This window comes from Apis florea, unplaced genomic scaffold, assembly GCF_048593485.1.
Source record: "Apis florea isolate Af1SG1 unplaced genomic scaffold, ASM4859348v1 contig_3802_pilon, whole genome shotgun sequence".
NCBI classification, from domain to species: domain Eukaryota; kingdom Metazoa; phylum Arthropoda; class Insecta; order Hymenoptera; family Apidae; genus Apis; species Apis florea.
This window is the reverse complement of record NW_028256863.1, coordinates 1,951,387-1,964,335: the sequence shown is the minus strand read 5'-3', so window position 1 is coordinate 1,964,335 and position 12,949 is coordinate 1,951,387. Positions and strand designations below refer to the sequence as shown.

General features: G+C 37.9%; 1 protein-coding gene across 1 annotated transcript in view; it reads right to left on the bottom strand.

Annotated features, from left to right (window-relative positions):
* LOC105735138 (uncharacterized) overlaps positions 1–12,391 on the bottom strand; it is a 29,882-nt gene extending 17,491 nt beyond the window's left edge. Inside the window, 1 exon segment of the mRNA XM_086916655.1 lies at positions 11,882–12,391. Within this exon segment, the coding sequence (XP_086772781.1) occupies positions 11,882–11,948 (67 nt within the window). The 5' untranslated portion in view covers positions 11,949–12,391.
* Between the last annotated feature and the right edge of the window lie 558 nt (positions 12,392–12,949).

Sequence of the window (12,949 nt, the reverse complement as noted above, 5' to 3'; positions counted from 1 at the left end):
TGGATTTCTTTTCCTTGCCCCGTTCGTTTTATTTCCCTCGCGATCGATTTCGAAACGAAAAAGTACCAGTTTACCTCGGATTCTCGGCGCTTTCATCTTATCGGGGCATCTTATCGAACGCATCGTCTCGCATGCGCCTCTAATCTCACGTATCGATTATTAAAGGAGAATCGAGAAATAATAAGAGAAATATAGATTGAAAAAAATTATATAAAAATATATATATTACGTAGGAAGAAAGGCGGAACGACACGATAGAGATAAGACGTTAGACAAACGTAAGGTAAAATTTGTGCAAGCTCGATTTGCATTTGCAGACGATTAAAATGCCCGCGTCGTAGACCACGACGATCGAAAAAAAAGCGTTTTTATTTTTCTCCCAACGGAACGTTCGGTATCAATCGGCATTTAACATTCAGTCGACCTTATTGACATTACCTAATCGAATTGGAAAGGTCAGGCTCGCTGATTTATCTAACGTTTTTTTTCGTTCCGTTGCGAGCGCGGCTTAAATATAGGTAGGTCCGAACAACCCTCTCGTTGAAAATACAATTTCGATAAAAGGAGTTGCCAAAAGTTGCCCGCCGAATATACAATAATAATATTTCTGTTTTATCATCCGTAGGTGTTAGCTTCGGGTGTAATAAAAACGAATTAACGAAAGGTGTTACATTCGTTGAAAGATCGGATTATCGAATCGAGCCGAGACGCGGATAAAGTAAGTCACGATTTCGATTAATCGCTCGACGATGAAAATCGCAGTCGATGTTAAACGAAGCAAATATTCTTTCTCGCTCGCGTTGCGAAATCGAGCCGTGCCATCGAAAACGTGTATCTCTCGCTCTCTCTCTACCTCGTAAAACATAGCCATACGGATTCAATGTCGTTGTTATCGGGATGTAACGCGCACACCGAAAATTAAATCGATTTTCCTCGCCTCCCACTTCTCTCTCTTTTCTTCTTCCTCTAATTCTCTTTCTTATTCTCCCTATTATTGAACAAGATTGCTTGGATGGATGAGTAACCGTAACAACAAGTTTGTTAGCAAAAATTGAATAAGAAATTAAATAATATTTCTGAAAGGAAAATTCCTTGGGATATATATATATATTTTTCGAACGAACCAAGTAATTTTCCGTTTTTCATCACATCGTCCAAAAAGAACGAGGTTAACGTTCTCCCCTTCTCCCCCTCCTCCGTGTAGAAGCGGTAGCGGCGAGGATCCCGATTCGTCGGCCGAGCGGAAGACGTTTTGTACAACGGGGGCAGAGGTTGCTCTTATCTTCTTGGCCCCATAAAAACGTTTACTGTTATCCGCAACGTACTATACGATACCAAGACGCATCGATGCGGCCTCACGACGAGATTTTCAGAGATTGAATAGTCTCTTTATCTCGACCTTCTCCCGATCCCCACCACCGAGCCTCTTACTTCAACCGATTTATTTTTTCCATTCCGATTCCTTTTATTCCAGTTATCATCCTTGCTCTACCCCGACTCTTTCTTCTTCTCCTCTTTTTTTTCCCTTCCTTGGTTTAATAATAAATCGTTATAACAACTCGAGGAGTCTTGTGTTTCGAGATTCGCAAGTTCGATCTTGAATTTATCTTTGATTTCGAAGATTTCTTTTACAAGTTCGTCGATGAAAATTTGTTGATTTGTTTTCACTCGTTATTGATAACAAATCCTTCTTTTTTGGGAATCAAAGCCTAGGGAAAGTATGAAAAGAATGGGAAAGAAAAAAAAAAATTGGTTAAAGTAACCGGCTATGTTGGAGAAAATGGTATGGAGTTAATATACGGTATACGCGCTGAAACGGCTCTTGAATCGCAGACTGCGCGTTTCTCTGTTGATATTCTTGTCATAGAACAGTCGCGCCATTGTAGAAAGGCCAAATATCCTCTGAAGATCTCGGCGATTCCGCCGTGGATTTTGCACGTTATAAACGACTCGACGATACTTCCTGCCATCCTGTCGTCATCCACGCATCGAATTTTTATTATTAATCTTCGACGAATTTCCATTCCATTCACAATTTTTCCTCAAATTCGTTCAATTCGAGAGGGACGGCAAACGACGCAATAAAAAAACCGGTACACGCGAAAGAGACGCGAGGCCGAATTACGGCAAAGTACCTCTGCGGGTTGATAGAATGCGATACGTCCTAACTCTGATAAGACGATACGAGCCGGCACGCGACCACGGCACACGACTGAAAACACGGCACGGCGATTCCGTGAAACCACGATTTTTCGATACGTTTTTCGAGGTGTCGGGAAGAAGGGAAAAAAAAAAAAAAAATGCGTATGATTATTCGAAATCGAGAGACAATTTCGATTCGAGATTATATCGCGTGGAATCAGGAAGAAGGCGGCATCGAAACTTGACGAACGAGAGGGAAGAGAGATCGAGGGCGGTCGGTAACCCTCGTTTATCTCGGTGGTTCTTCGTTTCTCTATCTCGAAACTCGCTAAAAAAAAAAAAAATATGAATTTCTAATTCGAGTCGTAAATTAAATTTATTGTCGGTATCGATTTGTGATCTATCTTAGCAACACAGTCTTTCGAGTAAGTAAATAACAATAATAGTAATAAAAACGTTGCATCGTTTGTTCTTAATTATGATACATAAAGATGATATATAAAGATCATAAATGTGTAATCAATATTGTATATTATGATATATCTAAAATCGAACCGTTTAAGAAATGTATAGGGAGAGATTATTTATATATATATGTATATAATGGGTATTGATTTGTATTGATCCATCTTACAATAGATCGTTTCGAATAAAAAATAAATAAACGAAATAATAACGAGAGAATCGTTTCATCGTTTGTTCTTCGTCATAATACAATATAATAAATATATGTATGTATGTATGTATGTAAATATAGAAAGATGCGTATGAAAGAGCGCGAGTGTATTTGAAGGTTGACGACGTGCACGACTAAGAATAATAATCCCAACGCAAAATGCGGAAAGAGAGGAGGAATCGGTGAAAGGAAGGGAGGAAGGGACGAAGGTAAGAAAACAAATATTCAAGCGGGCTGCTTACCCTTCGAAAGAGGAGAAAGAAAGAATAGAAAAGAAACATGGGCCGCGGTTAGGGTCATTAGTAACATCTTAAACAAGGAAACAATACCGACCATTTTTGGTCGGTAAAAGGGAAAAAGGGACGAGGAGGAAAATTTATATATGATACAAACTTTTACGATATCAAAAAATAATTGGACGATCGAGAGAGAGAGAGAGAGAGAGAAGAAATTTAACAGAAGAAGAAGAAAAAAAAAAGAAGGAAAAAAATTGGAATTTAAAATCTACTACATATTGGATATATTGGAATTAGACAAATCCGTTCGAAACTATTCCGACGGCCGCGAGAATACTAAGTGTCGAATTTCTGTCATGTTTTTTTACCAACACGGTCGGACACGGTTCTATCCTCCCCCTCCCCAGTCTAGGATTCGTTCGGCTCCATTAACTTTCTAACCAGCCACTTTCGACCCATTCGAAGAAAAAACGATCGATGAATCTTGAGAGAGAGCTGCCAATTATCGATACCTTGGCAAAGTACGTGTATGCATTCTAAAAAAAAAAAAAAAATGAGGTAGCTGTATAAACTATCTCCCTATTTAGAAGAAAAATGTATATAACAACAAAAATAAAAGGAATATCTGGGGGAAAAAAATGTGAGCGAAACGAACACGAAAAAAAGTTTTAAATATATAAATAATAGTAACGATTCAGAAGGAAAATCGTAAGATGCATAAGTATATATTCGTACAAGTATATATACATATACGTGCGTGTATGTGTGTGTGTGTGTGTGTATTATAGTTTAAATATTATTAAGTCTAAAGTAGCAATAAAACTCGAGTGTCGTGTCCACGCACCCTTCAAGATTCACGTAACTTCGTTTCCATTACTCTCGTGAGACGTGTCAGCCGTCACGAGCCGCGAAACAACGAAACGCAGACTGCGTGGCGTAACATGAGAAGGGATCGCGTTATGGGACATATTTTCCTCCTTCTTCTTTCCTTTACCCTTAAGTAAAAGCGCACTCGTCCTACGATTTTTTTTTCGAATTCCAAAAAAAATATGGTTAAGCGCCACCTCCTCGATGAACGCATCACGTTCAAAGCGTTCTTACGATACAAGGAAATATACTTCAATCACAGAATTCCGTGACAAAAGTGAACTTCTATCGACTTACATCGACGAATCATAAGTTCGTAAAAAAATTATCAAACGAAAATATGATTACTTGTATGTAATATCAACGAATGTTTGTTTATTTTATCGTAGTAATATATAAATAAATAAGATTTATTTTTAATTGAGGTCGTTTTTAACGATTGAAGTCAAATATTCGAAGGAAAGATGAAACATATATTACATGAGAGGGTTAACGAGAAAGAGAGAGAGAGAGAGAGAGAGGAGAGGAAAGAGAAAAAAGAAGTGTGTGAAGAAGCAAAGGGAGCGAAGCATTAATAAATCAGTCGTCTAAAGGTCGAAGGTCGTCACCAGTACCCCACTATATTCACATCGAGACCGTAATGGGGTATTAAGTCGAGAGGATTTTCGAGTTAATTTTCTAGCCTTCGCTCACAGCTGTGTGGATGAGAGATGGTTATTAGTTTAGCCCGAGACAAGTTTCGTTCGTCGTTTCTTCGTAACTATTGCTCGTTTGTTATACGTATTTACCTAACCGTTTCAAAGATAAAACAGAGAATTCAAAAACTTCTTTATCGATCCGTCATCGAACAGTAGATCACAAATGGCGAATATAGCAAAGTTCAGGGTCCCTGTATGCGAAAAAAATTTTCCTTCTTGAAGCGCGTACAATCGTAATTGTTCTTGAACAAAGAAAAAGGTTGTCATCGCAGTCAAGTTGGTCAAAGGTTAGTCACGAGCCGACACCCGTCTAAATAAACAAATAATAGGCTTTCACAGCTTTCACGGGTCTCTTGACTCGGAAAATCTTAGAACTGTAACATTGCACGAACCAGTACAGAAACAAAAACAATACGGAACGGTAGGTATTCGCTTCTTTGTCCTCTTGTGCAAAAGCGACCTCGCACGTTTACGGTCAAGTCAAAAGATCAGCGCAAAAGTGATCGGTGCACGTTTTCTCGAATTATTCGAATTCATATCGGTATACTTTCGAATTATAAAGTATTCGATCAGTATTCTTCCCGTAATTAACAACAACAATATTACGCACATTATTGGAAAAATAAAAAGTTTGGAATCGTTCCATCCAAATCCAAATATGTAAAAAATAGTTAGGTTAGAAAATTCTTTCGTCAAAAATCTATCGAGGTAAGTGAAATTATTTATGTTATTTTGTTTTTTTCTTTATCAACAATCTATAGAATAATAAAAAAAGCAACAAGAATAAAAATAATCGTGCCACTAAAGATAATAGGTAATAGGTAAAAAGGTCGGTACTGAACGTCGAGGTGAAGCAAAGAGGGTGTAGGGTGGACGAAAATTGTTTGCGTAGCAGGCAAACAGGCAGGCAAAGCAAGCAAAGCGGCAGGCAAGCAGGCAAGAGGGCGGACGGGTAGGTAGGTTTACGGTATTCGCTGGCCTGCCATCGAGCAGCAGTTTTGACGTCACATCCTGCGCGCGGGCGGACATCCGGTCTCGCTGCCGGACTCCTGTCCCCAAGCGATAACAAAATCTACGTTTGTTAAGGGAAGAGAAAGAAAACGAGAGAAATAGCGAACGCTCGTGGTGAACGCGGAGGGAGAACGACCGAGTTCCCGTTACCCTTTTCAGCTTTTTGAGTTTTAAATCGTTTTACTAAATTGCAATCCAAATACTTCTTTTCTTAGAAATTTTTAAATTGTATGCATGCGTAAAGGATTAAAAAAATTTTCCAAATGATAAATTTATGTATCGTGTTGAAAGGAAACACGTAATCGTTGGGAAAGAAAACTGCATAGACTGTAAATATATATTTAGTTACGTCCCAAATTTTTTAAACTAACGAAATGATTTTCTAAAGAGCGACCACAAATATTTGTCTCGTTATTATTTTACTATCCTGTTTCGTTCCATCGGATTATTGCCGTTTTATCGGATTTAACGATCATCCATCCTTCCATTATTCTTTTTCATCGAAGAAAAGCGAATATTTCGTATATTTTTATTTTCGTACATATATGTGACGCAAACGTCTCCTTTTCTCAAATCTAATCCCTTCCATAATTCTTTACACTCGATTCACTTATTTCTTCTGTACATATTCCTTTTTTCATGTTTCCGAGTGTTCACCTCGTATTCACGTGACATTTTATTTCGACAATTTTACCGGAGTTACAAATCAGGTCGGATCCGTAACTCAAATCGTTCGAACCGCGAGTCACAGATGGCATTAGTTCGCCGACGCATTAGTAGGTAAGTAAGTACATATGTACTTTTGTCCTCGCGACACAATACGAGAAAGTTCGCGAATTATAGTTCGACGTCGTTGCACGTTACTGACGTACGACGAACTAAGAGGAAAACATCGACCCACGAATATTTAGCTAAGAAACAGGTTAGAAAGGATCGAAAAATTTAAACATTTTGTAACGATGGACCGATCTCATGTCTGGTACTCGTTGATAACGGGCGTACGATGAAATGGGGGCGTTTCCGGGGCGGTGTTCGTGTTCCTGAGGGACCCGCGACTGATGTTCCATATTTTTCCCGCGGGAAAAGCATAGATGGTTAACGTGTATACCCGTTCTAGACTTGTTCGAAAACGAGTAAACCTTCCTTGTTTAACACCATTCGACTCGCCGACAAGGAATTGCCTCGTTTCAACGCGATAACGCCCGCATGCACGGTACAAAACAGCAAACCTGTCGACCATACGAAATGCCACTCACTCGTTCCAACTTTGACCTCAACTTTTCGTTTCCGTTCTGTATATATCTCGATAGAAAAATAACCATCCTTTTTTTGCTATTTCTTCCTCCCCCCCCCTCCCTTCTCCTCTCTTTTCTCTTATCACGTAATCACCGTCAATTACGGCCGAGACGACGATGATTCTACGACTCGATTACGGATCTACGTGTGTTTCGTGCAGATTGTTCAGCTGCCTCGTGATGGTAAAAAAAAGAACTGCGTTCGCAAAGGACGCTTATACGAAACATACCCTTATAAAAGTGCTCGCAGGTGGCCATGCCGTGTCCTCGAAAAATCTACGTATATAATTTTCTTCCTTATAATTGCCATATTATATTATATTTTCTCGAAATCGAATGATCAATTCGATTGAATTGACTAGATTCGCGAAAAGGAAGAGATGCGTCTACTAGAAATGATAAAGGTGACAATGATCCGAGTTGACACGAAGTAAGCGCAAGAGGGAACAGGAGCAAAAAGAAGAAGAAATGGTGGAAGAGAAAGAAAAGAATGCCAACAATGTCGCGGTTTATCTGCGCGTCCTTGGCTAATCTCTGTCCGTGAAAGATTACCCTATCACTGAGAGTTATGCTATGTCTCCAACACTTGGTATATGTAAGCGTTTCTATCAACTCTATCGTCTCTATCGTTTCAAGGATCCTCCTCTCTCTATATCCTGGAAACATGACTTTTCATTTTCCCTTTTTTCATCTCTTCTCCTCCTCTTATATTTCTTTCTTAATTGTTGAATTTGCACCTATGTCTATAGCTCTTTGATTGAAAAATTTCTTTGCCTTTCATTTTCCATAACCTCTACTGCCATGTCATATACATGTTTCATGCGTCATCGAAGTTTTTATATCGAATATCGAATTTTTCGACTCGTCTCGTTTTGCTTTGACGCTAAAAAGTATGTTCGACTTGGAAGTTGAAAAAAAAAAAAAAAAAATATCATTGGCGATGGTCATTCGCGTTCGAGGACACTCCGATAACGCAATCGGTCGACGTACATCAAAATACTTATAGGTTCTCAATTTTCTATACATTAACTCTTGTCGAATGTACAACATTTCGATCGACTGAGAAAGATTAGAGAAAAAAAAGGGGAGGGGGGGTTAAAAATAAATAAATAAAAAACTCGAAAAAAACACGAGGGGCGCGATAATTAACTTTTAAGGAACAGAAGCTATGCACGAATATCGAATAGATATTTCGAAGACATAACCTCTAATTATGAATTCGCAAAAATTTTAAGGCAAACACGTTACTATATTACACGACTCGTTTCTCGAGTCACGCATGTAAGAGTCGCAAGAAAGAAAGGAGTGGCAACAACGGTGGTGACGGTAACTGTGATGATGACTATGGTGGTGGCGGTTGCGGTGGTGGTAGTGGTGGTGGTGGTGGCCGTCATAGCGGCGGCAGCGACGGCAGCGGAAAGCAAACGCGGACTAAGACCAACGAGGGAGGAGGAAACGAGGCTAAGCAGGACGATGCGCGTTACGTTGGGTCATGCTGCGAAGTGTTATCGCAGACCGGCGGTCGACCGATACCTTATCTGGAGTAGTTGCACACCGACAGTGGCTCCCAACTTACTCGCATAGTAATTTCTTTTTGTACAAATCGATGCCAGAATATCAACTAATTATAATGGTAGAGAATTGTGTTTTGCTTATAACGATGAATATCATCGATATACTTGGATATCAGAGAGGAAAATCAGAAACAGTTGAAGACAGTTGAGATAAAGCTAATTGATCTAATAGAAATGATCAAAATCAAAAGAAGAAAGGGCAACGTAACAGATTTCACGTTTAATCCGTCAGATGTCTCCAGTTAAAACCACGCCAAACATTCGATACGATGATATTCAATAAGAAAGATGTAAACGTTTCTTTATCTAACATTGATTTATGATGATCGTACGATTTGACTGGACGATTCATCCACACAAAAAAGATCGAGACACACCAAACAGCACATCTGGACTAGACTAATTGTAAGTTCGAAGAAGACTGCGCGAACTGGTAGGACAATGCTAAATGTTTCTTCGACGAACGCCAGTATATCGCGAGATAACTCGTATCGTTGTGGCTGGTACACCGGCCGATAGAACACCACCCACTATTCCACCTAACGCAACCGAGATAGAAGTCAGCGCGCGTGTCGGATATCGCATCGACGTCCGATGCCGTCGATGTTGATGTCTATCAATTATATCGTTATATCAATCGATGTGTATATCATAACGAAATTAACCGTGAGAAAAGTTAACTATGATTCGAATATTCAGAAATTGAATCGAAGATCGATCGATCATTTCGATTCTGCGCTTTTTCTTCTTTTTTTCTTTTTTTTTATAAAAAAAATATATATTTTTTGTATCTATATTTGAAATCAATGAAGAAAAATAAATATTCATAAAGTTTCTCCTAACCTTCTAACCTTTTTATCTTCAAATTAATTGTACGTATATACAAGCGCTAATTCGTTCTTTCGACCAATAATAGTAATAGTTCAAATAACCTTGGATATGCCAAGTATAAGCGTAAAAATCACCTCACGAACGTAACATTATGTTCACTGGAAACGGTGAAAAATAAACGAACAAGTCTATTTCAATTGGGCCGTTCGATACCAGGCCGTATCGAAGTTGGAAGAGGTGGATAAGCAACAAGTGTGTGTAGTGAATTTAAGCGAGTCACTCGAGTTAGCTCGGAATATTTTGCGATCGTTCGCGAGTTACGATTTCTAACCAGTCGAACCGTTTCGAGAAACTCGAAAACAATAGGTAACCAAACGGATCGTAAATAACACGGTATGCGGTATGCAGCGTGAAGTATGGTGTATGGGGTATGAGGTATAGGGTATAGAGCAAGAGGTATAGAGTACAGGTTATGTTGCCACCACTAGTCTTGAGCGAAAAAAGAAATGACTTTTAGATGGTAAACAAATTATACGCAAATCTCGATTTAGAATCGATCGAGTTGCAAACGAAAACTCGAATATTCTTCTTTTTATAATTTCTGGCATTTTTCACGATGCAAAATGTATGCGATGTTAATGAATCCAATCGAATTGAAAAAAGAAAACAACTTGTGAATGCTTGGAAAGATACATTTTTCAAAAGTTACATTAATCGTAGAGATGTTATCGTTATTCGACTTTATTTACGTATAACATGCGTTATGCTGTATGAGAATTTCTCACGTTCATGTATCTTTTTGTGTATTTGCGAGTCCCCCCATTGCAATTTACAATCACGAAAGATAAGCGGTAATGTTCATTCGATCAATTCAATAAATTCAATCTAACACGATAAATTCTAATTTAAATATCGTCTTGCTCTTCGAAAGGAATCTTTATCTCGTTCGAAAGAATGATATTTCACCTTGCCAATTTTAAAGGGCTACTAATTTAATTAAAGAGGAATTAAGGCGGAGCAAGCCGAGAGAAAGGAATTCTTTTCAGTTACCGCGAACCATTCGCAGCGTTTCACTGTAGCGGCCATTTTCGAGCATCCATGATACTACGCATCCTCCTCCTTTATCTCCTCCTCTTCTTTCTCTCATCTCTACCTGTCCTAATGGTAACTCTGATAACAATATATATGTGAAACGAGTATTCAATGTAGAAACAGGATATAGAGCATGAATTTGAACAATGATTTCCAACCATGTAATTCCTTTTACAATTTCCATTTTCTTCTTTTCTTTGCCTTTATATGTTTGAATATTAAAACGTATTGTGTGATTGAATTAAGTAAATACTTTGGCAACAAATAGATTCTAAGAAAATGGATAAATTTAACGGGTAACTTTTAACGTTACCACGCTACTATGCTAATATCGTGCTATTGTTGCGTACGTTGACCCATGACGACGCAACACGTCCGTCGAATGGTAGAAAAACTTTGATAACGGGATTGGACTTGGACCTTGTTAACTATAATGTTGGAACTTTACGTTCACAGCTTTTATATTCGAAAGTACTATGTCTTGATCACAAATATCGTAATTAATAACGCGCACGCGTGGATTACAAAGTAAAATTCGATGAGTTTATCGATTAAATTGCAAACACCCTCTCTTTACACGTGAAAGATTCGTATGTTTTCGAATAATTTTTAATTTATTAAAAATTTCTATATAGGAATCTGTTTTAAAAATAAGTTGTAAATAAAGAAAAACGAAAGATTAAGAAATTGAACGAATGTTAAGACGTTTTATGTGATCAACTTTCTATTGGTACGATTTAACCACGTTCAGAGATATCAGGTATAAATATTTGAATTTATGAAAAAATCTTTGTTGACTATCTAACAAAATCAACATCAACGAAAGTTATTACTTTTTTTTACGACATATATTACTTCATAATAATATATATATATATACTATTACATAGTAAGTAGATATATCCGTACCAAATATTCACGTATGATAATTCTATAATCTGTTTTTAAGTTTGAAATTTGTCACAGAAAGAAGAAATAATGATCATATCGATATCGATCATAGGAAGCGATGCATCGTTGGCATCAAATCTATGTATAACTAGTGACGTGAAAATCTCCATTCGTGAACGAAATACGATAGTTATTAACGCGTACATTGCGTTATCGCGACCAGTAATAGAATTATCACTCTGATATCCAACGTATATACATCCCGCACGATCGGCACCCGATTTCCAGTGACTCGCGGACCACCGTAGCCCGTTGTTAACCTATTCTTTTGGATTCGGCAACTATCTCGAAACAAACTGTTTCTCTTTATTTTTATTTATCATTTTTTCGTTCATATTATATAATCTAATTCTAATTCTCGGACATTTCTTTCTTTTATTCCTTAGTAAATATATCACGAATTGTTTTTGTTTTCTAACTGTTAATTTTTTATCGATCGATTCGCATCAAATTAATTAAACATGCATCGTATCGAAATCTCCGAATCGAGTATCGAAGAATCGCTCACCGTATTCGTTGTGTCGACGTTTTTCCATTTCTTCACGGATTTCATCATCGGTTTTTCTTCTCTTCATCTCTCTTTCTCTCTCTCTCCCTCTCTTTCTCTCTCTCTCCCTCTCTTTCTCTCCTTTCTTTCTCTCTCCCTCTTGTTTCCTTTTTGTTGTTATTGTTTCGACACGAAATTGAACTTTCTCAACTAGACGAAACTCTTTATAAGAATTATTCTTGAAACCTGTCGCTACCTTCTTTCACCAAATCGGTAAATTACTCGAATTTGTACACTTTACCAATCTCCTTTTTTTCAATTTCTTTCTTTTCTCTCTTTGCGTATTGCACTTATACTACAATTATTTCCACAAGATAAGTGGCATGAACAAAAATATATACGACACACCAAACACTTTTTTATTTTTTTTAAATTGCAAAAAAAATATAAATTATAGTAAAAATTATAATACTCGCAAAATTCCTTTTACCGTTTACTGATTAAGATCGTGTTCGCGTTGACCACCGTTCTAAGATCGGTAGCGAGGCTGGTGTGCATTATGTACACAGAGGAGAACCAGCAAGCAGAGTGAAGCTAACAAAGAGGGCACTCGACAAAAAGAGCGAGAGAATGGAAGAGTGAGGAGTGAGAATAAACGAGACAGTGTATATATATGCGTGTATGTGTGTATGAGAGAGAGAGAAAGAGAAAGAGACGATCGTAGTTCCGTGGATGGTCGAATCAGATCGGGTGGAATTGACTGAAGTCGAACTAATGGTATCCGATCGAATCGGATTGGACCGTATCGAATAGGGTCGAATCGAATCGAGACTAGTTAGAATAGATGTTGTATCGGGTCAGGTCGGGTCGAATCGGATCGAATCGGTTTCAATCAAATTGTACAAATGACTGATACAGATTCAAACCAGCGTCAAATTTCAATTCAGTAGGAACTGCAAAATAAAAGTGAATATTAATTTTCTGAAAAAATAACAAAGAGGATGATAATTATGAATATCTAAAAAGGATAATTTTAGTTTATTAGCTAACCAGGAGGTCTCTTGGTTCCTTACGATCAGTTACTTGCTC